This window comes from Stigmatopora argus, chromosome 8 (genome assembly GCF_051989625.1).
Source record: "Stigmatopora argus isolate UIUO_Sarg chromosome 8, RoL_Sarg_1.0, whole genome shotgun sequence".
In the NCBI taxonomy this organism is placed as follows: Eukaryota; Metazoa; Chordata; class Actinopteri; order Syngnathiformes; family Syngnathidae; genus Stigmatopora; species Stigmatopora argus.
This window is the reverse complement of record NC_135394.1, coordinates 2,351,976-2,377,385: the sequence shown is the minus strand read 5'-3', so window position 1 is coordinate 2,377,385 and position 25,410 is coordinate 2,351,976. Positions and strand designations below refer to the sequence as shown.

General features: G+C 39.0%; 1 protein-coding gene across 12 annotated transcripts in view; it reads left to right on the top strand.

The window, feature by feature from the left end:
• lrrc7 (leucine rich repeat containing 7) overlaps window positions 1-23,672 on the top strand; it is an 83,523-nt gene extending 59,851 nt beyond the window's left edge. For 6 of the 12 annotated variants that reach the window (XM_077607002.1, XM_077607001.1, XM_077606999.1 and 3 more), the window contains 17 exons: window positions 135-353; window positions 434-556; window positions 1,281-1,392; window positions 3,004-3,217; window positions 5,882-6,385; window positions 7,218-7,442; window positions 7,521-7,749; window positions 9,814-10,164; window positions 10,282-10,521; window positions 11,831-12,043; window positions 13,759-13,926; window positions 16,410-16,529; window positions 16,601-16,808; window positions 16,935-17,203; window positions 17,605-17,697; window positions 19,381-19,455; window positions 21,969-23,672. In XM_077607002.1, coding sequence (XP_077463128.1) covers window positions 135-353; window positions 434-556; window positions 1,281-1,392; window positions 3,004-3,217; window positions 5,882-6,385; window positions 7,218-7,442; window positions 7,521-7,749; window positions 9,814-10,164; window positions 10,282-10,521; window positions 11,831-12,043; window positions 13,759-13,926; window positions 16,410-16,529; window positions 16,601-16,808; window positions 16,935-17,203; window positions 17,605-17,697; window positions 19,381-19,455; window positions 21,969-22,079 — 3,474 coding nt within the window. In that variant the 3' untranslated portion in view covers window positions 22,080-23,672. Of the gene's footprint in view, window positions 1-134; window positions 354-433; window positions 557-1,280; window positions 1,393-3,003; window positions 3,218-5,881; window positions 6,386-7,217; window positions 7,443-7,520; window positions 7,750-9,813; window positions 10,165-10,281; window positions 10,522-11,830; window positions 12,044-13,758; window positions 13,927-16,409; window positions 16,530-16,600; window positions 16,809-16,934; window positions 17,204-17,604; window positions 17,698-19,380; window positions 19,456-21,825 lie in introns of all 12 variants that reach the window. The other 6 variants (XM_077607006.1, XM_077607009.1, XM_077607004.1 and 3 more) reach the window with 5 other exon arrangements.
• The last annotated feature ends 1,738 nt before the right edge of the window (window positions 23,673-25,410 follow it).

Below are 25,410 nucleotides of genomic sequence, written 5' to 3'. Positions count from 1 at the left end.
TAAGATTATTTGAAAGTCCTCTTTTTATGGAAACCTTTCAGAGTTTCCCAACATTCATTTTAATAATAGCAATACAAATGAAAGCTGCCAAAACTTGATTTTGTGATTTAAATTAGCCTTGTCTTTTTTAACAGGTGGAGATAAATTTAAAACGCTATCCAACACCGTATCCCGAGGACCTGAAGAATATGGTCAAGTCAGTGCAGAGCCTTGTGGGTAAAAACGTTCACACTGGGCATGGGCACCAACACCATCTCAGCACAGGCACTGCCACGTCAGCAGGAACCAATATGGAACTTACACACCATAACAAAGAACTGTATGAGCCACCATGGCCCTTGCCTCCCAAAGAGGTGGAAAAGAGACACTGCACCCAACAATGCACCATGAGATAATGAAATAATGACCACCATGATTTCTCTGATCTGACTAGGTAACAGACAGAGAGATGCAGGACTTCTCTCAGACTCAGCTAATGGATCAGGGGCCGATGCATAACTCTGGCATTGACATCCCAAAAAGGAAGGACAAAGAGGACCTGACGGAGAGCTCAGAGGTTTGTATCGCAAGAATCACCACCTGAATCAAAAGTAACTTTTTTGTGTGTTTCTTAGAGTATACACCAAAAGCCTGAAACTGGTTGTGTGGAATAATATACCAAGTAGAAACCCATTTATTTTCAAAAGTTTGTTTACAAAGGGAAACCAGCTCACCACATGCAATGTTAGATATTAAAGGCCTTTATTGTTGTCAATTTTGATGGAAACTTTGGTAAAAACACAATATTTGAATATTTCATGTCACCAATAAAAAAGGATCAGATAACCACAGAAATGTCGGTATACTGGCAAGTGTATTATGGTAAGATGCCTACAGTATACTTTGCTGTCCTTTGCATCAATTACAACATCATACCACGCATAAAGCTTCGAGGTAATGATGCTTGGGCACAGTTCTAGTGGGTTCTAGCCCCAGTATAAAATTGTGTGTTTTCTTTGTGCATTTTGCCCTAATCATCGAAATTCCAACAATTATGAATTCTTGAAATATTTAACGTTGTGTGTGTTTAACTAATATAGCATAAGAGATTCTCACAGCTTCTGCATACAAGAATTGTATACAATTTCAGGTCTACAGGTATCTAACACTGTTAGAAATTCAATTTTAAGATCCATAAATAGAATGCTTTAAAAATGCTCTCTTTCCCTCCAAACATAATTTAACTGTCCAAGGATGTTCTTCGCTGATTATTAGCATGACTAATGACTGACTTCCAACAGGATTCCATGGGCGGCTCACCCAATGACATCCGAATCTCTGACATGAGGCCCACCTTAGTAGAGCCACCGATGTATAAACCAAAAGTGGTGCTGCTTGGCAAGGATAAGAAAGGTACTGTATTACACTGAAACTCATACTTATACACATTTAATATGCTGTATTATAATGCAATTGGGGGATGTTGTAATAGTGTCCATTAATTAGTAAGACTGCCACACAGATTAATTTCACAGTTTCATACTGACAGTGAGGGAACACTGTATAATAATGCAAATTAATTATATTATTTATAAAGCTGTACATTTTGCTTATTATATAATTCACCTCTACGCATCACAGCACTGCCATCACATTGGTTAAACCAGAATTACTGTAAATTATACAAGGATACATTATTTGGAAGTAGTAGCTACACACAAGGTAACCACTTTTGAATAAGATTAGCAGTACAGTGGTACCTCGACATATGAGTGGTCCGAAATACGAGCAATTCGAGATACGAGTAAACTTTCGGGCAAATATTTATCTTGAGATACGAGACAAATTTTGATATACGAGCAGACAGCGGACGCGAGATGCTGCTCATAAGAACATCATGGGCATTGTCTCTCTCCCCGCAACTCCCTTGTGTAATGTCTCTGGTCGCAACTCCCTCTTTGTAATGTCTCTGCGAGCACTGGGCGGAGCGTTGCATTTTTCCAGTGTTTTTTCCCCGTTAGTCACTGTGAATGGCATATATACTACTTCTCGTTGGCAAGTGGTCGTGCGTTATCCTATTGTGAGAACATTTGTGTGCATCCTTTTGGGAATATTTTGAAGGGAATACAAACTCAAACAACCCTCAATATTGACTGAAAGTCAGTGTGGAGGAGGGGCAAAAAGAGCCAACCCAGGAGAAGAAAGGTATCAAAATGTCAAACAAAATTAGAATTAAGTTTAGTGTTAGGTTCGATTAAACTTATTTTTGAGTGTCTGCATCGTAATCCAAGTTCATTTAAATTTGTTTATGTTATGTTACGATAGTGTTGCCGTGCAAATTTCAGCACAACATGAAACATGCTTGATTACACGTGTTTGATCTTCAGCTATTTTGATGAATGCATATCTGTGGAAACACCTGAGAGCTGGAAATTCTATTCATGCATCATTTAATGACAATTCCCCCCAAAAATGCATTAAAATCATGCTCTATTTAGCCAAGTTAGTGAAGTAAAAAAATATGACTTTGCATTTAGTGGGTTCCTATTTTGTTCTTTGGTAATAAACTAAGTAGTTTTTGCACAGTCTTGCTAACAAACAAGTGGCAAAACAATGTAACCTCCCGAGTAGCTGTTTGAATGTTTAATTGTCAAACTGTGATTTAATCCTAAAATAACAGGTAATGTTAGAAGTATTTGTGATTGGCTGACATTCATTCCTGCATTCATATCTTTGGTCAGGGCCTCGTGGTTGAGAAATGGAACATGCCTGTTTTGACATAATAGGGAGTAGAACAAACAGATAAAGGTTTCTAAATCTTGTGGGTTAAAGACATTTAAAAAAAACATATCCTCAAAGTGAATATACCTGGAAAATTCTACTTTAACTACAGCAACAAAGTACTTACATCATTCATTACAAATTCTTTGACTACTGAAGGTTTTCTTACACCACAGCAGTTGGGAGGTAACTTGTTTGAAAGTCATTTAATGCGTTGTGCCTCCTGTCACTCCCTCTCTCTAGAATCTACAGACGAGGATGTGGATAAGCTACACTGTCTGAACCACAGCGGCTCCTCAGCCACTTACTCTGATTACTCTCCGTCCGTGGGATCCTCTGGCTCCTCCAACCCGCCCACTAACACTCACTCCCACCCGCACTCTCACACACACCAACACAATCCTCCCCTATCGGCACCCAATAAGGATCAAGCTCCCCAAACACACTGGACAAACAGGTAGCCTAAATGTCTAAATCTTTCCTCCATTTTGTCACTTTGCCACCGCTGTCCATGATGTCCTCTCATTCAGCTCCAACTTTTCAATTTCCTCTATCACCATCGTCTGTCTCTTCACTCTATATTTTCCATTACATCTCTCCAAACCTGGGTCCCACTCTGTCTTTTCCATTTCTCTGCTTGCGCTCTCAAGGTCAGGGGACCTCATTAGAATGCAGCAGACTGGTCACGATTTGTCCTGTCTCACTCTCATCTCTTTACTGCACCACTTTTAATCTGACCAGTGCAAACATCAGTATACTGTGTGTTGAGGTCATTAACACAAAAAATAAAGCAGCTTTGCAGTTATGTGGGGAAAATTCAATATGGACATTATCATTTAAACCCACTGATTTGCGGCACAAGATACTCTCGATATGCCTAAAAATGATTAGTATTTTAAAATCGCAGGGGGGCTGTTGCAGCACAAGTTTACACCCCACCCAAGACCTCTGCAATTCTCCCTGGCATACTGTCGATCAACTTCTGAACCAAATCCTGACTAATGGCTCTCTTTTCTTGCATAATCAATGCTTGGAGTTTGTCAAAATTTGTGGGTTTCTGATTGTCCGCCCGCCTCTTGAGGATTGACCACAATTTCACAATGGGATTAAGGTCTGGAGAGTTTCCTAGTCAAGGGCCCATGTTTTGTTCCCTAAGACATTTTTTTTCATGACCTTTGCTTTATGGCATGGTGCTCGCTCCATCATGCTGGAAATGGCATTTTTCATCACCAAATTGCCCCTGGATGGTTGGGAGAGAGGTTCAATTGATGCCAAACAGGCACCAGTGTGCCCAAGAAAGCAAGCAGGATGACAGTCTCCTGAAGTTGTTTCAGCTACAGGATCGAGCCACCACCAGTACAATTCTTGCTCAGAAATGGGAGAAGGCAGGTGTGGGTGCATCTACACGCTCAGTAAGGCGAAGACTTTTGTAGGAAGGCCTGCTGTCAAGGAGAGCAGCAAAGAAGCCATTTCTTTCCAGTAAAAACATCACGGACAGACTGATATAATGGAAAAGTTACAAGGACTGGACTGCTGAGGACTGCGGTAAAGTCATTTTCTCTGATGCATCCCCTTTCCGATTGTTTGGGGCATCTGGAAGGCTTGTTCGGAGAAGACGAGCTGAGCGCTACAATCGGTCTTGTCTCATGCCAACAGTGAAGCCTCCTGAGACCATTCATGTGTGGGGGTGCTTTTCGGTCAAGGGAGTGGGCTCGCTCACAATCTTGCCTAAAAACACAGCGATGAACAAAGAATGGTAACAGAACGTCCTCCGAGAGCAGCTTCTCCCAACCATGTTTTTCGGTCTGCTCGTGCCCTGCGATTGGCTGGCCACCAATTCAGTGTGCAAAGTCAGCTGGGTTAGCCTCCAGCACCCCCCATGATCCTTGTGAGGATAAGCGTTTCAGAAAATGAATGAATATATCACAAAGCCGCCTGGTGATGTAGTGGTTCACCTGGCTGACTTAGATGTGACTCAATTCCCATTGGTGGTGTTATGATAATGAGTGCAAATGGTCATGTCTCTCTGCATTTCCTATGGCTTACTGGTGACCAGTTTAAGGTGTAGTCTGCCTTTCGCCTGATGTCAGCTAGGATAGGCACCAGCAATCCTGCAACCCTTATGAGGTTGGGTGGTATGGAAGATGAATGATGAACCACTTATATAAATATAGTGAAAAAGGTCACTATGTGAAAGGTGGTTATCAGATGAATGAAAAAAAAAACATATCAAATATATTTTCCTACATTTGACTGGATGTATTAGGTAGAGTGTAGTCTGCCTTTCACCCAAAATCAGCTGGGATAGGCTCCAGCACCTCCCACTTTGGAAACCCTGCAGCTTATAGTGTGACTTATCACACATAACTGCAGGCAAATATTCCATTATACAATGTGGACATCTGTGGTAAATATATGAAAAATACAGTTTACCCGGTGGTGCGAGTTGTTAGCGGGTCAGCCTCACAACTCTGGGGTCCTGGGTTCAAATCCAGGTCACGTCCACCTGTGCGGAGTTTGCATGTTCTCCCTGGGCATGCGTGGGTTTCCTCTGGGTACTCTGGTTTCCTCCCACATTCCAAAAACATGCATGGTAGGCTGATTGGACGATTTAAATTGCCCCTAGGTATGGGTGGGAGTGTGCATGGTTGTCCGTCTCCTTGTGCGTTGTGATCGGCTGGCCACCGATTCAGGGTGTCCCCCGCCTCTGGCCTGCAGACAGCTGGGATTGGCTCCAGCACCCCCCGTGACCCTAATGAGGATACAGCGGTTCAGAAAATGAGATGAGAGGAGACAGTTTACCTGTAAAATATGTTTGGCCTTAGTCAGGTGTGAGTCCAAAAATCTAAAACTGGAATTTACATTTTATTGATGAAAAACAAAACCTATAAATCCCGGATTCAAGCATTTTGATTTTACTGAATCGTTTTTCTGATCACGTCCTGTAACACTACTATCCATTTTCTAAACATTTTTTTCTCACCACGCCAATAGTTTTCCTTTTCTTTGTATTATGCATTGTACCACATGTATCATTAGTCTCGTTATACAGTACCGGTACAGTATTCTGTACCTTGTTGCTGCTGTGTCTTTTTCAGTGTTATTCATTGTCTGATTTTAGACTGGCACAGTCTTTTCCTAAACCTATTGACTCCAAGCCCCTGCTGTCACAAAGGGAAACTCCTCCATCAGGGACGCTGCAGCAACGTGGAGATAGACGTCCATTGAGTGAGCCTTTTGACTGGGCAGAGGCCCCTCACTATGACAACACCGGTTTTGATGCTGAAGAGTCTCCCCTGGAAACTTCGTCCACTACCAGCCAGGGTAATCCGCCACTGGGTTCAAAACCACGGAGTCAGTCAACACATGGCCGCCGTCCTCTCTTAAGGCAAGAGCGAATAGTCGGTGTCCCATTAGAGCTGGATGCACAGACACTCCCCTTTCACAGCAACCAACGCTCCACACATGAAAATGAAGCACAGGCTTCTGGACAGACTTCTCAGAATCCTTGGCAGAATTGGACCCGAACTCCAAGCCCCTTAGAAGACAGGACAGCCTTTCCCTCCAAACTGGACCTTACACCAACCTCAAGCCCCAACCCAGACCGCAAGGTGACAGACCAAAGGTAAATGAAGCAGGGTAGGATTTTTACTCTTCAGTAGTCTCTCACTTATGACTGTTTTGGCAATGGAATTTCGTTGGACACAACCTAATGCTGTTGTGCAAAGAACAAAATGCTAAGAGACAAGCTTTCGCACACCATTGCATACAGATTCAAACATTTGAAAAAAAATCGTCATTATTTTCTAAATTCTTCATTATTAACAAGATCATAAATATGCTATCATTTCTATCACAAGACCCAAAAGCATGAGCAAAAAAGAAATTATTGTGACAAATACTGAACATTGAAACACTAAACACTGCACAACATGACATGTTATGCAAATATGGCCTTCATTTTTCTATGACATATACATAGAAAGTACTGTATATTAACCAGGAGTAAAAAAAATAGTAATTCAGAAAGTCAAGCTGTCAGCGGCATACCCCGACATCTACAGAACCTTGAATTTAGTGCATACAAAATGCGCACCAACTGATTGGGCACCACGTCCACGTTGGGGGAAGTTTTAGACTTTTAAGTGCACCCTATGTGAGTAATTGTGTTGCATTTGTACGGTTCATTACAATCATTAAAAGGGGAGCAATTGGCCGAGGTTGACATGTATGCAAATCCCATTTTATTTCAGTCAATGGGCACTGTGCAGTTGCAATCTCTGAATCCCAGACAACTAAAATCTTTCAACTTGGGACCAATGGCTTTATTATCACGTGGGATTGATTACCAGTATGATGTTCCACAATCATGGCACATATTAAGATTTTGCTACTCTGTTGAAATCTTGACACATTTTTGGTCATCGCACTTATCTCTTTTTTCTTTTTTCTACAAGGAGGGAGCAGTCATCAGGGCCTCTTCCTGGTAGCTGGTCATACCACAATAATCAAGGGGATCAAAACAGAAAGGACCAGCTCACTGTCAGTGGGGGCAACAAAGTAACCGTGGTAATGAGTAAAAGCTCTGACCGACTATCTCCTATGATGAAAGAGACACGATCCAAGTTCAAGAAATCCCAGAGTATCGATGAAATTGACATTGGCGCCTACAAAGTATACAGGTAGTTTTTTTTATGTATTAGTACTTGCATTGCTAGCAGTGTGATGACAAGTATTTCACATGTCTTCTTTATCTACAGCATTCCCATGGACAGCTACAGCTCATCCATTGAGCAACAGAGCAGCTTGGACCGCCAAGAGCTACCATGCTCCATGGAGCAGACCAACATTGCCCGGTCCCAGTCGGCACCTATGCTGGATGAAGAACTTGTATTCCCAACACATGGCAACCATAACCAGCAGGGGCGCAACCAAAAACCCGCAGTACCACATAAAGCCTACCACTTTGACCAAAATTATAATCCACAGGTTAGCAACAGACCGCGCATCCTCGAAAGCGTTGCGGGGGTTGCTGGAGCCTAACCCAGCTGTCATCGGACGAAAGGCAGACTACACCCTAGACTGGTCACCAGTCAGTCATAGGGCACACAGAGAGTCAGACAACCCATATATATAAAATACTATATATATATATATATATATATATATATATTTATATATATATATATATATATATATATATATATATATATATATATATACAGACGCTCCCCTACTTACGAACATACGACTTACGAACAACGGTACATACGAACATGTCTGCAAATTGCGTTTATGTCGAAAAATGTTCGTAAGTTCGATTTTGTAATTTTTTCCGAGTAGTGCTTCTTTCCGCCGCTAATACGCCTGGCGCTGTGAGGGCTCAGCTCACCCAGCATCTACCTTCTTCGTTGCAATGCGGAAGTGCGTGAACGTATCTCCAGTGCGCAAAGAACCTTTTTCATTTACATCATTAAATATCTCGTGCATCCATTATTGAATATGGTTGGTAAAAAGTGAAAGGCTTCTATTGAGGAAGTTGCAAGGAAGAGGCAAGCCATTTCATTTGAAATGAGTGGCAATAATAACAAAGCTTGATGCGCGTGAGAGTGGTGAGCGTTTCACGGGCATACAACTTGAATCGTTCGACCGTCAGTACCATTTATAAACAGAAAGATCGAGCAGCAGCACCCAAATATTGACGTTGCACAAAGTTTGCAAATCAATTGAATGATGCCATACAGTGCTACCGCATCATTTATGATGAAAAAAAGAAGAAAACTGTACAATCGTCGTTAGATCACTTCTTTCGGCCAGTTTCTAATACATAAATCTCTCTCTCTCTCTCTCTCTCTCTCTCTCTCTCTATACAGTACTGTACATATTCTCTCCATTTTATTAAATGTTTTTTTCAGTACAAACCAATGCGTGTTACTTATACAAGCCTTAAACATACAAATGCACTTATATAAACCTTCAATATACTTATATAGGCCTTAAACATAAATTATAATACAAAATATAGCACTGAATCAACTTACAAACAAATTCAACTTATGAACAATCGCTCGGAACCTAACTCGTTCGTAAGTAGGGGAGCGTCTGTATACTATATAGTGCTTTCTCACCAGCAGTTTCCATAGTTTACCTCACAGGTTAACGGAGAGTCATATGCACCCATCAAAAGAGCCATATGTGGCTCCCAAGCCATAGGTTCCCTCCCCCTTGTATACATGTATACTACATATATATAACATATGTCAAACAACCCATATATATATATATATATGGGTTGTTTGACATATGTATACCAGGGGTAGGGAACCTATGGCTTGGGAGCCACATATGGCTCTTTTGATGGGTGCATATGACTCTCCGTTAACCTGTGAGGTAAACTATGGAAACTGCTGGTGAGAAAGTGCAGGAATTGGAGCGTTACGTTGGTATTATGGCATTGACATTACCTCCAGCACCTTATAATCATCTCATCTCACTTCATTTTCTGAACTGGTTTATCCTCATTAGGGTCTTGGGGGTGCTGGAGCCTTTCCCAGCTGATTCCAGGCCAGAGGCAGGGGACACCCTGGATCGGTGGCCAGCCGATCGCAGGGCACAAGGAGAAGGACAACCATGCACACTCACACTCATACCTAGGGGCAATTTAGAGTGTTCAATCAGCCTACCATGCATGTTTTTGGAATGTGGGAGGAAACCGGAGTACCCGGAGGAAACCCACGCAGGCCCGGGGAGAACATGCAAACTCCACACAGGTGGACGTGACCTGTGACCTGGATTTTAACCCAGGACCCCAGAGCTGTGAGGCCGACGCGCTAACCACTCGCACCACCGGGCCGCCCTTATAATCATTTTTTTCTTTTGTTACACTCTTCCGCATAGATATTCTCATTGATGCTCATTTATTGGCAACGCTCACACCTGTGGCCTGGATGGTTGAAAGACCCCGAGCCTGAAATGTGTCCCATACTATCATTAGTCTTGTAAATTACAATATAAATTACATATCACTCACTGTCAACAATTCTGACCAATCAGATGGCTGTGGACCGACGGGCCCCTCCACCTTTCCCCAATACACCAGATTATGTCAACCACTCATCAAAAGCATTGGAGTACATCAATCAACCAGGAAAAACATTACCAAAAGAGTTGGTGAGCCCTCGGTATCGTGCTTACCCGCCACTGGAGATGTTTTCCTTTCCTCAATCACCAGTCAATCAGGATGCTTCATCAAGCCAGCAGCAGCAACCAATACCATCGCTACGATCTCGGCCAGGGTTTTTGAGAAGAGCAGACTCACTGGTGAGCTCTACCGAACTTGCTTTGTTCCGTAGAGTCCATGAAGCTCAGCAGGAGGCATTGCAGGAAGCTCACTACAGACAGCAAGTATGATATAAGAAAATATTAATCATCAGAATTAAGAAATATTTTTTTCTTTTTAAAGTTAATCTAATGTTCAGAAATAGATTGGATAATGTGCGAATGTCTCTTCTGTAACACCAGGGGGACCCTCCACATTATACTCGAGCTCTTGCTTATTCCTCCCCCATGGATCATTCGGCAAATGTAGTAGAAAACCAGAATCAATTGATGCACAACAAGAGAAATGGACGCTATGATGATGATTATCCCAGCTACCAGGAACAGAAAAAACCCATGACTGGTTATCCAACCAAGAGTTTGACTCAACGTCGTCCCCTTTCTGCTAGAAGCTACAGTTCTGAGACCTACGGAACATCCCAGGTTTATCTTCTCATTAAATATTATAAGGCGCTTTGCCACTATGTGTGCCATCTCAATATGTTATGATAAAAACAATATGTTATATGAATTCCTCATTAAAATCCAACACATACCGTAGATTGCAAAGATTGCAAAAAAATGTTTTAATGCTGCAGATTCATATTTAGGTATTGACAGTTTCCATGCCTTTACACTTGATATAAGTTAAATATTGATCCTCTTCCAATGTAAATGCTTCAACCTGAGATAGAACACTTATATTCACGCTAATATATTTCAATAAAAAAATCAAACCAGTAAAATACATTTGATTATCGAGTAGTATATGATCCAGTAGATCTGCTGACATTGCTCTTCTCACCAATTTGCACTCTTTAAATTGTACTTTGGGGAGTAGTGACAATTTTCGAAATCCTTCAGAATTTACCGTTGATATTTTTAACTGATGTGTGATGAAATACTAGTTTTCCAAGTTACAGAGGAAATTAAAGAGTCCAACAGATATGTTGAGAAATTAATTTGTTAGGATTAACTGTAATTCACAAATTTTATTTGAATAGATTTTGTTCAGGCAATGTTGCTTTTCCTCAAAAGCTGTTATTTTTACTTAAACAAAAAGCTAAATTTCCATTGACACCTGTTGTCCAATTTTCTGAATTCTTGGAACTATGCTATGTAGGCTGTTCCAACCAGTCTGTGCATTTTTACATTATCCAAATTCTGAAAATCTGGACACATTCTTGTAAATGTTATGGAAAGATTATTTATCTCCAGCCACAGAGTCTAATCGCAGCGTATTTTCAATATTGTCTTGTGGAGCAAGGTTTTTTCCCCCAAATAGCGACAATTTCCCAAAAGTTACTTATTACTGTACTGACTCTGTTTTGAATGAAATGCAAGACAGAGTATAAACAAACTGCACTGGAAACTAACATACAACACTTGTGACTGATGTCATCTTCTTTCAGTATTTAAAATTACATATACAAAATCTTAAATTTACAAGCTGGAGGAAACAAAACATCCACTTCAAATACCATAAAGCTCACGTGCAGTTTAATTCCAGTTAGATGTGGTGTCTGAACAACTTCAGTCTTTGCACAACCAAAACTCATGTTGTGTTACTTTCCCCCTTCGATTCCATGTTTACTGTATGACCTCATCAACATCAACATAGAGCAAACAATAAGTGTCAGCATTTAGAGCAAGCAGGTGTTTTAATCAATGTCTGTTTGACCATGATGTAGATTATTTAAAATGATGTCAAAAACTGCAATGTCAGTCCAATTGACTGTCATTTAACCATTAGGCACGTCCAGTGTCAGCTCGTCCCACCATGGCGGCCCTCTTGGAGAAGATGCCTCCTGACTACACTCTGGCCACATGCCCAGAGAAATCTTCCGATGACACCATCAAGGTGCGACCTGTGGTACCACAGAAGCCTGAAGACATCACGTCCAAGATGCCTGCTGATTGGAGGCAACAGCTGCTGAGGCACATCGAGGCCAAACGTCTGGACAGGGTACGTTGAAAGGATATGCACAAGTGAGATGTCACACTCACGCATACACACACCATGTCGCATAGGGAAGCCCCTCCTGTCTGAATCTATGCAGATTTGTTTTAAAAGTTGAAGAGATACAGTGTGTCTGGCCGCGTGTTTGTGTCCACCCCACACTGTCACCACTCCTCAGCTCAACCTACTGCACAGTCACAACTGTGCGAATGTCTTGAATTCACCATGTCTTAATGCAGTCTACTCTCACTTTTCTGTCACGTCTCTACTGTATAAATGTTCTGCTGTTGGCAATTAAACAATTACAAGTAATTTAATGCTACAGCTTTGCCCTGTTATTTTATATACCATATTTTCCGGACTATAGGTTGCAAATTTTCTGTGGGATTTTTATCCACGACTTATGCCTTTTATTTTTTTTCTCTACGACTGCCAACAGCTTGTTACGTTCTGTTTTTTTAGGTTATAGTCATCTAAAAATATCTTACATTAACAGTTTAAGGACCTGCAAATAATGTGCTTCTTAATGTTGGAATGACATTGTCCACCAATTGTTGCTTGTCTGACCCAATACAGACGCTCCCCTACTTACGAACATTCGAGTTACGAACAACGGTACATACGAACAACGGTACATACGAACAACGGTACATACGAACAACGGTACATACGAACAACGGTACATACGAACATGTCTGCAAATTGCGTTTATGTCGAAAAATGTTCGTAAGTTCGATTTTGTATTGCGCGCCTTTTTCCGAATTGTACTTCTTTCCGCCGCTAATACTGACGCCTGGCGCTGTGAGAGCTCAGCTCAGCCAGCATCTACCTTCTTCTGCCCACTTCGTTGCAATGCGGAAGTGCGTGAACGTATCTCCAGTGCGCAGAGAACCTTTTTCATTTTTATCATTAAATATCTCGTGCATCCATTATTCAATATGGTTGGTGAAAAGCGAAAGGCTTCTATTGAGGGAGGTGCAAGGAAGAGCCAAGCCATTTCATTTGAAATGAGTGGCAATAAGAACGAAGCTTGATGCGCGTTGCACGTGAATACAACTTGAATCGTTCGACCGTCAGTACCATTTATAAACATAAAGATCGAGCAGCAGGACCCAAATATTGAACATTGCACAAAGTTTGCAAATCAATTGAATGATGCCATACAGTGCTACCGCATCATTTATGATGAAAAAAAGAAAACTGCAATCGTCATGAGATAGCTTCTTTCGGCCAGTTTCTAGTAAATCTCGCTCTCTCTAATCTATGTATACAGTACTGTATGTATTCTCTCCATTTTATTAAATGTTTTTTTCAGTACAAACCAATGCGTGTTACTTTTACAAGCCTTAAACATACAAATGCACTTATATAAACCTTCAATATACTTATATAGGCTTCAATATACTTATATAGGCCTTAAATATAAATTATAATACAAAATATAGCACTGAGCAACTTACAAACTAATTCAACTTATGAACAATCGCTCGGAACCTAACTCGTTCGTAAGTAGGGGAGCGTCTGTATTCACTGTGTGTATGACACTAGCTAACATTTTTCTGTGGTTTCAGCATTTCTGCACTATTTATGTGTTTCTTATCAGCGTTGTTGATGGCTGTGGAGTTCATTGTGTTTTCCCCATGCTGCAGCCCTCTTTGTTGGCCGCGCCTGCCATCTCTCCCCATTCACTCATGTCATGTGATGTTGTCTTCTTCAATCAGAGTGGTGTCCTAAAGCACAATATGCTCACGCTGGGCATGCTCTGTCAGGGCGGGGGTCACGGCCAGGGGCGCAGCGGCACTTTGAACTTTAACGTTTACAATAACGCTAAGCATGAGTCACCTGCTGGCCGCTGGCTGCCACTACCTCCTCCTCCATCTGCTGTTGCCGTGAGTATCCCAATAGGAGTATATAGTATAGCGTCAATGGCCTTATACTATAAAGATATATATTTTAGCTTAAATATTTTTTACATTAAGGATGATCAATTTGCATAATATTGTTCGACAACTACTAGTGAAAAAAATAAGCGGACAAAAGTAATCACAGAAACTGACACTAAATGCATGAAATTGTTTTGTCTTTATTGGAGAGAATCGTTTTTTGGGGTTATTTTTTTGGTTTTATCTATATTTCAATCAGTTTCTATGTGGATGCTTGAGTTTATAGTGTGAAAGAGCAGACCTTCTGTTTAGATGCTGTAGGCCCAATCACATTGTACTAAAATGCGAGCAATTCACTGATGGAAGAAGAAGAAAGTCATCACAGCAATATGACAAATATAACATTTAAGTCCAGGTTTTTTAGTTAAATTGCATTTTCCACTTGCCATTATATACATAGTATTTTATTTGACAACCCAAAAGCTGATGAATTACTTTTTGGTGTTGACTCAACATATATATTTCTAGGCAACTTTTCTTGGTATTTTCTACCGAGAAATCAGTAGATAAAAATAGTCATACTTGACAATGGTTGCTTGGACTGTTCTAAAATTAGTCTGTTTCCTAAAACACAAAGAAATGTAGTTTACAGCACCTATTTTTTGTTCAAAAAAAGTCATGTGGATTTGTGCGGCACTGTAACATTTAGATCAGTCATTATTTTTTAATTGCAGGATTTTGAGGATTAGAATTCATGTTTTACAAAATCATATCTCATGCATAAAATGCATGATTTTCATAACAATGCAAATGAGAAAAATGTTTTTATTAATCAGCAATGTTAATACTTTCAGACATTTTTTTCATAGTCAAACAGCAAAACCAAACAAATATGTATTTAAACTCCAAATTTTTGGCCAGATTACGAATTATATTCATAGATTCATCAGGAAAACCTATTTAAATGTGAGAATTCCTGATCAATATTTAAGGGATGAGAATCTTAAAGTGTATCTCTTGTGGCCAATTGTAATATATATATATATATATATATATATATATATATATATATATATATATATACATATATATATATATTTATATATATATATATATATATATATATACATATATATATATTTATATATATATATATATATATATATATATATACATATATATATATTTATATATATATATATATATATATATATATATATATATATATACTATATGTAGATATATATATGGTTTGGAGAGCAATATAGAACACTCATATTTCTATCTAGTCTTGTACTTGAGAAAATTGGTGAGGATAAGGGGTACAGAAAATGAATGAATGGTTAATTTTAGTACGCACAGCTATATTTGCTGAAAAGGGGCATGCATGAGTTGAAAGGCAAATCTCCCATTCAAAAAAAAATGCTGCCGGCAGTCCCGGCCTACATTGGATTCTGAGCTATCATGGTGAAATGCTAAGTGTAGGAACGTCTCTATAGCCAGCAGTTGGAAAAAAACAAGAATGAACACTACTTTGTGTGCCTAAATCTTTTCATCCAGAACATATTACAACAACACAGATCTGGATTATCACTATGTCAATTACTTCACGTCATCGTCTAACTTAAAACTATGCCTTTTCTTGCTGCTGTCACAATGAAATTTCCCGAATACGGGATGAATAAAGTTATCCAATCCAATCCATCCCTAATATTGTGTCATGAAGGTTAAACCAATTTTGGAAAATACAAGAGTAGAGCTAAATATTACAACACCATATATTTATCAAACTTTACAACATAGGGAAAATGTGGCGCAGATGGTTGAAGGGTTCATCCATTGATCAAAGGATTGAGGCTCCAAATCCAGCTCCCTCTTTTGCACATTGTCCTTGTGTTCTTCGCTAAGTAGTGGATAGCATAAAAATGAGTGGTTGGTGGTGGTCAGAATGGTCAGCAATGCAAATTGGCAGCCTCGCTTCTGTTAGTGTGCCCTTGGGCTGCTGTGGCTTACAATAGCAGCTTATCAAGACCTACTGTGGCATGAATAAATATTGCATTGTAAAGCAACTTTGAGTGCAGTGAGAAGCGCTTTTTAGCCAATTAGCTCTTTTTTTTTTTCTCTAGGAACCATATATTGTATATAATTTTCAGATGGCCATAGCAGGTACACTATAAGCCCAGGTGTAATGTCAGGGACTTTTTCCATGATAACAAAAATTACCACCAACTTCCCAAGTCCTGGCATTCATATTCATGGCCCTCACATTCATAACTTAAAATTTGATGTCCAAGTTGGTAAGTTTTTAAAATGAACAAGCTTTTTTTAAAATTGTGAATATAAATGTATTATTATTAAACCTCATGGAAGCAAAATGCACAATCAGATAAGTTCAATTGGATGTTATTAATTGTTTGTGTGTGTATTTATGTCTCTTTTGAATTAAAATCTAAACAAATATGTTTTTTTCTTATTTTCTTATCTTGTAGAACCCCTCCCAGCACTCTGCTATGCTGGATAATGACCAGGAAGGTGTGTCAGGAAGCAATCAATGGGTTCCATACTCACTTGGCAGGAGGGATGTCCCACCTGACAACCTTATCAAACAGGTGAAAGCCAGTATGAATGTAGGAAGTGGAGGGGCGTTGTCTCCAGTCCTAATATGTTCGTGTTTTCCCAGGGAGGCCACTCCCACAACCCTCCACACCAATCCCACAACACCATGATTGTTACTTCATCACCCTCGTCTTTGGCCACAACACCTCATCGTATGGGTGGCCAACAGGGTTATGATGGTGGAATGATGAATAAGGGGGTCCAGTACCAGCCAGGAATGCCTTTATCACTTGTTCCATCTGGGGGTCCGTATCAAGGAAACATGCCTCAGGGTAAATAGTAATACATTTAATGGGTTCCAATTCACTTTGGGCATTCTAACTATGAATATATCCCAGAAAAGTTGAACTGCATGCGTAACGGCACGAGTCCAATGGTCATTTCTTTTTTCCATCTAGCCCTTAACAGTCCTGGCCAGGTCTACTCAAGTGCTGGTCTGCCCATGGCCCTATCCTCATCTGGTAATCAACCCCAGTACAACCTGCATACCTCCCATACACCACATCAGCCTCCACACCCCTCCAGCAACCCCCACTACCACAGCAACCAGGGAATGGTTCATAGCAACCAGGTTGTTGTGACAACTCACACCAACCCGCGGCCTCAGAGCGCTCGGTGTCTTCTCCAAACTAAAGGCCAGAAGAGCACAGATGGCTTTCAGGAACAGGTACATTTCCCTTTAATCTCATCTTTCTGTCTGAAGCACCCATATCTGCCTCCATTTTAAAGGTCAGTTTTGAAGCTCAGTGAGCAAATATATTCTGGATATTGATTAGAGTCGAATGAATGGTTGTTTTGTCTTGGAATTGGTGACAGACGGTAGATCTCTGACAGTAACTCCTAAACTTTAAAACCTTTGTTTTCTTTTATCTCAATAAGTTAAAAGTTACTTTTTCTACAATTCAAAATGTTTGCGTTTTGCTATCCTAAAAATAATATTTTGCAAAGCATAAATTCCCATACATTTTTGCCACGTTATTTTGAGGCCCATGAGTATGATTGTGTTAGATTTAACACAAGTTTGTTGCTTTCAGGTAAATTCTAATTGTCAATTGCATTTTTTTCTAGCTGTGTGTGAGAATAGAGAAGAATCCTGGTCTTGGTTTTAGTATCTCTGGTGGCATCAGCGGTCAGGGGAACCCCTTCAAACCCTCTGACATGGTACGATCTGAACCAGCTTGCCAGGCAACCATGGCCTCCCCACATTTTATTAAGAATTGCAATGGAAACTAATAAGTTTCAAAGCATGTTTTACTTACTCTTCCTGTGTGTTCGCCTGGAGAACAGTTGTTGTGTATAGTTTGTAGGTATAGTACATACTAGTAGGTGCAATGTTGTCTTAATTTAGCTTAACAAAATTTAAATTATTCAGAACTTTTTACAATGGACAGGTAAGTTTCAGTTGCACTCATCCATTGTGTCCAAAAATGGTTAAACAAACAATAGAAAGCATTCTGCTACTTAAGTGTGGTTGCTTACTTGATAGCTATTTTAAGAAGTCTCTTGGGTTCAGTCTGCCTAGTTCAAGTTCAGTTCTTTCAGTTTGACAGAATCCGTTGCTATTTATTGCAAAGTTGAAAACTAAAGAGACAGCGAAAATTTATGAAACACTTTTGCATTTTAACACAATTTTCTCAGTCCAAATTTAATTCCAGGCAGATGCTTAATCTTTAACAATGTGGTTTTTTTTTTACCCCATTCAGATCTAGATCATGGATTTTTAAACTATTACAAACTGAAATTGTACCATACTTTATCTTATCTAACTCCTTTTTCAGGAGCTGACCATGAGTGTTGATTTTTTTTTCAAAAGACAATATTAATGTTGATGTCAGCAGTGAAAATATTTTGTACGATGTCAAAATGCATACCTGCGCTGGCATGCGTATGCTTTCTCTGCCATATTTATGTGACTAACGCTTCACAACTCCAACTGCAAAAAAGCACATTTGTAAATATGTGATGTACAGTGAGCTCCATATAACTCAGAGAAAAAAGTATGCTTTTCTGTGCTTGAATGGTGACTACAATTTATCATTCAATACCCTTTCTCTTCTCTCTGTAATAGTTCCAAACAAATTACAATATCACTATCAAATTTATACAACTATGAGGCTCACTGTCCTAATGCCAGTGTCATAAGGGAACTAATACTTCCTAAACGTCTACCCTGTGTGGTGTCATGTGTACATGTTTACCTTGTGTTTTGGTACATAGTACTGCCATTACTGCGGAGTACAGTTCGTTATCAACTGGCATTCCTTTCTATGTGGCCCATCTCTCAGTCCTATGTTCAACAGGTGCATAACCGGTTGAAACGATTGAGTTGATACAGCCACATTTTGTTCAAACTCATCTTTCACCAATCCGTGAAAAGATGTTGGTGTTTTTATAATCTCTGCCTTGGAATGTTTAAGAAAATATGGGACAATTTACCTTCTGCCCTCCCACTACCTTCTTTATGCCTAATATATGCCCATTTCACACCTATTGTTCTCTCCCCATTCTGTATATGATGCATCCGTTTTATTATACATATCTGCATCTCCTCTTAGGTAATTTTCTGTTTGCTAAGAAAGCTATTTTAGTTTTTATAAAGTTTTTTTTTGTAAAATTCAAGAAATGAAACAATTAAAAATGTAGAATTAATTACATCTAATTTTTTGACAATAAATCTGACATTAAAGACAATATAGATAATAACAATGCATTTTAGTTTGGCATTTGGCAGACGTGTTATTTTCTTGTGGTGGGGGTAGATATTAAAATGAGAATAAGAAAGGCAAAGATTCTAAACCATCGTGTCCTTGTGTTGTCCTAACATTGTATCATTTTGACTTATAGGGTATCTTTGTTACTAGGGTACAGCATGATGGGCCCGCTGCATCTTCTCTGCAGCCCGGAGACAAAATACTGCAGGTAACAGCCGCTCACTTGTCAACTGATGGACCAGAATCAACCATGTTTCCGTTCCCTCTCATACTCAGCCCCAAACACTTTCCTTCTCCTTAAAACAAATGGCACGTCATGATAAGGTGTAGTAAAACTGCATTTTTTTTTCATTTTCTTCTCGCGCCCAGTAAAACGGTTCTAGAAACAAGCTGCTGTTACACTATTGTACATGCTAATGCTACAAACAAATTTTGAGAAATCTAAGCTGCTGTTACACTATTGTACATGCTAATGCTACAAACAAATTTTGAGAAATCTCAGACGATAGGTACTACTTATATAATGGTTTTGGGTTAAGGTTAGGGTTAGAGGTTAGGGTTTAATGTTTTTTTGTACAATGGCATATTGATATGCTTTTTTTGTAATGTTTAACAATCTAGTTGCATACTTTAAATGTGCAGAACCTCAAACTTGTACCGAACTGTACTTAATTTGAGTATGTGTTGCTTGAATTATTGAAATGAATTGAATGCTTTGATTGCTATAATACAAGTATAATGACATTTAAAGCTTCACCACAAAGTGCACAAAAAACAACAACAAACAAACAGACAAATAAATAAATAATCAATAAATAAATATAAATAAGTACTCAACAACATAGGGCGGACCCGGTATAGCAAGTAGTTAGCGCGTCAGCCTCACAGCTCTGGGGTCCTGGGTTCAAGTCCAGGTCGGTCCACCTGTGTGGAGTTTGCATGTTCTCCTCGGTCCGAGGGATTCCTCCGGGTACTCCGGTTTCCTCCCACATTCCAAAAACATGCATGGTAGGCTGATTGGACACTCTAAATTGCCCCTAGGTATGAGTGTGAGTGTGCATGGTTGTCCGTCTCCTTGTGTCCTGCGATTGACTGGCCACCAATTCAGGGTGTCCCCCGCCTCTGGCCCGGAGACAGCTGGAATTGGCTCCAGCACCCCACGCGACCCATAAAGCAGTTCAGAAAATGAGATGAGTCAACAACATAAAGAAGTAGGGAAGTGCACAAATAACAACAACAAACGGACGGAAAAATAATAATAAATAAAAATCAATGAATAAGTAATAAAAAAATAATAAATAAGTCATCAACATAATAAATAAGTATTAAAAATGACTAATGGTGTAGTGGTTCACTCGCCTGACTTCGGTCTGGGCAGGCGCGGGCTTGATTCTCGCTGGTGTCGGTATGATTGTGAGTGCGACTGTTGATTTGTTTCTCTGTGAGTCCTGCGGATGACTGGCGACCAGTCTAGGGTGTAGTCTGCCTTTCGCCCAATCCCAGCTGACGGTACTCAGACGTTTCATCAAAAGCCGTTTGGTCCCCACACGTTTGGTCCCCGGACGTCTGGTCGACCGGACGTTTGGTCGACCGGACATTTGGTCGACCGGACGTTTGGTCGACCAGACGTTTGGTAGAACGGACGTTTTGTAGAACGGACGTTTGGTAGAACGGACGTTTGGTAGAACGGACGTTTTGTAGAACGGACGTTTGGTAGAACGGACGTTTGGTAGAACGGACGTTTGGTAGAACGGACGTTTGGTAGAACGGACGTTTGGTCGCCGGGTTGTTACTGTTGAAACCAGCTCTCAAAATTATAATCATGAGAGAGAGAGAGAGAGTGAGTTTAGTATCTAAATATCTAATATCAAAATATCAACAGTAAACTCGAGCGAACCCGGCGACCAAATGTCCGTTCTACCATATGTCCGGTCTACCAAACGTCCGGTCAACCAAACGTCCGGGGACCAAACGTCCGGGGACCAAACGTCTTTCGACGAAACGTCCGGTTACGAGCTGGGATAGGTTTGGGCAATCCCTGCAACGGTATGGGAGATGAATGAATGCATAGATAAAACTACTAGTCTGATGCCATGGCACATCATTAACAGAATATAATATGAAGGTAAACCTCAGGATTTACACATAATTCACCTGCAATTTGATAAAACACCTGAACAATATTTAACCTGTAAAAGCAGCGAAACAATGTATTTTGGGGAGTAAAAGGTTGAAAATACCAACATTCAACATTAAAGGGTGTAAAGAGAATTTGAAATGGATTCCAGGATTTCATTTTGATAGACAGACTTTTTGGGGGGTAAATGTATGTAGATTACAAATGCACATATTGTAAACAGGTATCAAAAAAGAGAATCCAAACAACAAATTGTAGTTCTTACACAAAAGCAGAAAAGCGAGAAACATTTTTTCTTTTATCTCCTTCCCTTTTCCTTCCTTTTTCCTCTTCCTTCCTCCATAATTGTTGAATTCATCCGGAATGTCCGTTTTGTCTTTACCCCTTCTCTTTCAACAGCATGTATGTAGATCCTCCACTTTTCTCTTTTTTTCCCAACAGTGATGTTTACTGAGCTAATGACGGCAGTGATCCTCCATCCTTCCACAAACACACAAATAGACATAAGGAAAACTGCAATGCACATATCTATCCATGCATGCGCACACACATGCTGCTTACTGTGCTGCGTGTTTGCCTTGCAGGCTAATGGACATAATTTTTTACACATGGAACATGAGACCGCCGTCTCTCTGCTGAAGAGTTTCCAAAGGACGGTGGACTTGGTGGTTCTGAGAGACAGCAGCACTCCCTAAAAATACCTTAAAACAAATGAATACACTATCACTCCTGTGCTCGTCACCATCCCCAACCACCCCACCGGCTCTATTCTGAAGGCTGGTGGAACTGGAAAAAAAGAGTCGCCTTTAAAAAAAAATCTTTTAAAGTGATTTTTTTTTGCCTATTGCTGGACTATAGGCAAGTACATGTGCCATATTGTAAAAGCATATCGGCTTATATCTCGAAATGTGGGGACCTGGATTTACCCAGAAAGAATACTGCATAATCCTTGAGTTACAACAGGGCTGCTGCAATTTGGATTTTGTGTTTTGTTTACTAACTTTGAAATGGTCAGTCTGTTTTGTTGGTTGGTAACTTGAGACACATTCTTTGGCTTAGTTTGGATTTTTTTTTAACATTTATTGGTTATTTTTGGCATTTAAGTGTTTCTAAACACCTTGTATGTCCTTTTGTTTTCAGTACATTATTGAGTTCTAAATTGATCACTCATTAATTCTGTACTGCTGTTGTCTGTTCCAGACTTCAGCTCTTGTGTAGAGGAACTAACTTCTTAACAGAAAAAGATCTGCCTTGTGCACTGCATACATACATTGAGCTGTATCTTTTTGGAGAATCCCCTCAAAGTCTGAAGTATTTTTTATCCTATGACTTTGAAACCACAAAATAGTCTGCCTGGTGTCTTTGAGTGTACAGTGATCATTTTCTTGATAACAGGGTTGTGTTTTTCCATTCAAGCTCAATTAGTACTTTTTTTTCTGGTATCACACCTGCCTGCTGTGCTTGAAGAAAACTAAGGCAATATTTTGAGCCGCTGTCCATTGAGCAGATTTCAACCTATCCTGCAGTGCCATCTACTGAACCACTCATGCTAATGTTTACACAAAACACTGCATAAAGTATATGCAATGCTGCATTCATATTATAATGTGTCAAAACCTATCAATTTCGGAATTCAAATGCACCTTTTAAAATAAGCTACACTCATAAAAAGCTTCAGATGAATAATGTTTGTATCACACTTTGAAAATTTGTAGTGATTTGTACTATTTTTTCCAACATCATATGCTTGTATTTTTATTTTTTACAAGTTATTATGAGCCCACAGCATGCATTCAAGTCACTATTTATTGTTAAGTGGATATGTTTGCTTTGTGGCTTCTCAGCTTTGTAGCTTACTGGAGAGAATTATCATCTATATTTGGTCCAATAGGAACCCTTTCATCCTCCCAAGTGATATTTACACAGGCCCAAAATACCAGAACCTACATTTTTGCGGCCCACATCTGGTCTGCCCACAGCGCCAGAGGAAACATGGCTACTGTGGGTGGGGTAACTGTTGTCTGCATGCATATTCTACAAAACTAAGGCTCTTCTCTGCTAAAAAAGAGAAGAAGAAAAAACAAAACAATGTGCAGCATTTTGAATGCGTTGATACCTCTAAACAAAACATAACCAGGCCCTGATAGCGTTCCAACAATTCAACAAAAATATTCATGGCAAGTCTCAAATCGCTCCATTGCCCAGACAATGTCTCCCAATATACTATTATAATGCCTGAAGACAAATGAAGTTGGGGGAAATATATTTATATATAAATATATGTATAAATATATTAAATATATATATATATATATATATATATATATATATATATATATATATATATATATATAAAATTATATTCTTAAAACAACACACAAATGACCACAAGTAGGATGAAAAAAATAATAATTTAATGAATGGCCATGAGTTTTGTCATCTATGTACGGTACAATATCTGACAACAAGCGATATTTTTCATGCCATCTCTTTGCTGAAGTCTGAGTGTCATCTGGTGACAATTGTGTTTCCATATAATCGCCATTTATTGGCACAAAATGGCACAATTCAGTTATGTGGCTGTAGTGACAGCCACCAACACCGCTTAAGTCTAAGAAGTTTAAAATATGAAATGCATTATAATGCAAAAAAAAAGTTTAATAGTTAAATTATTTTTACTACATGTTTCAGGTAATCATTTCTAAATATATTGCTATACATTAGCATAGCTCAAAAGTTGTAATATTTTCTAATGACTCTTATAACAATGTTATAGAAAAAGGAACGCACAGTATTACATGGAAACTCAAACAAACTATCCAAAAGTGTACAAAATGTATTTCTACTGCAATTGTAATTTGTGTTATACAAATATATCATATATATATGAAAATATAAATATATGTATATGATTATAAAAATTCTTTTTTTTTAATGTGATAAGCATACAAAAGAGCCGAGACAGTTTCACTGTACATACAATAGCTGTGAACGATCAAATTGAACGTGACTCCTACAAATTGTGAATGTACTCATGCTTTCTGCAGTCTACACTTACTCAACTTGAATGCTGCTTCTTCTGTTGTGTGACGAAAAGTACTTTGACCTCTAATGAGAGATGTTCTTAAAGTTGGACAGTTTTTAGTGACAGTTTACAGCACTATTTGTTTATTTATTTATTTAAATATTTATTTGCAAATGCAAGTTGAAAAATCCTTCCACTTTAATTGTGAAAATATATGAAGAGAATTGTAACTGCCGAAGTATATTCACCATATATATATATATATGTATGTATATATATATATATATATATATATATATATATATATATATATATATATATATACTATATATATACTATATATATTATGTACGTGTTTAGAATGCATTTTGCAGGTACTATCTGTACATACTATTTAAGATACAGTTTTTACAAAAAAAAGTATATGTAAAAAATTTAACACATGCTGTGCAGCAATTATTCTAAAGCTATTTTTGGCTTTGGAACATACATTTTTTCAATATATAAGAGGTGTTTTGAATAATGTACTAAAGTCTCTATTGTACAAATAAAAAATGTCACTATTGGTAATCTGGGCTCTTTACATTATGATGTTCTAAGCTTCTTTCCCCACCTTCAATGATCATTTATTTGTGTCCACCCCATTTTCAGACAAAAATTAAATGTATGGACATTTAAGACACTATTATAAATATGTACATAATTTAATATTTATTCAAGACAGTAAGTGCTTGAGGAGAAAAAAATGTATGAAAGACAAAAAGGAAAAGACAAGGATAATGTGGAGTTTTGCTTAGTGGATTTAATTTGGTAGCTTTCAACATCTCGACAGATGCTTCCTTGTCTATCTCTCCATTATTGCAAAAGCCTTCATCTTTTTGTATTCATCTATGGCATCTATTGATCCTTGGCTTAGCTTTGTATCACACAACATATGTTATTGCCTTGTCAAATCACTTATACTCAGCTGCTATTAATATTTTTACAATCCAACTAAAGGC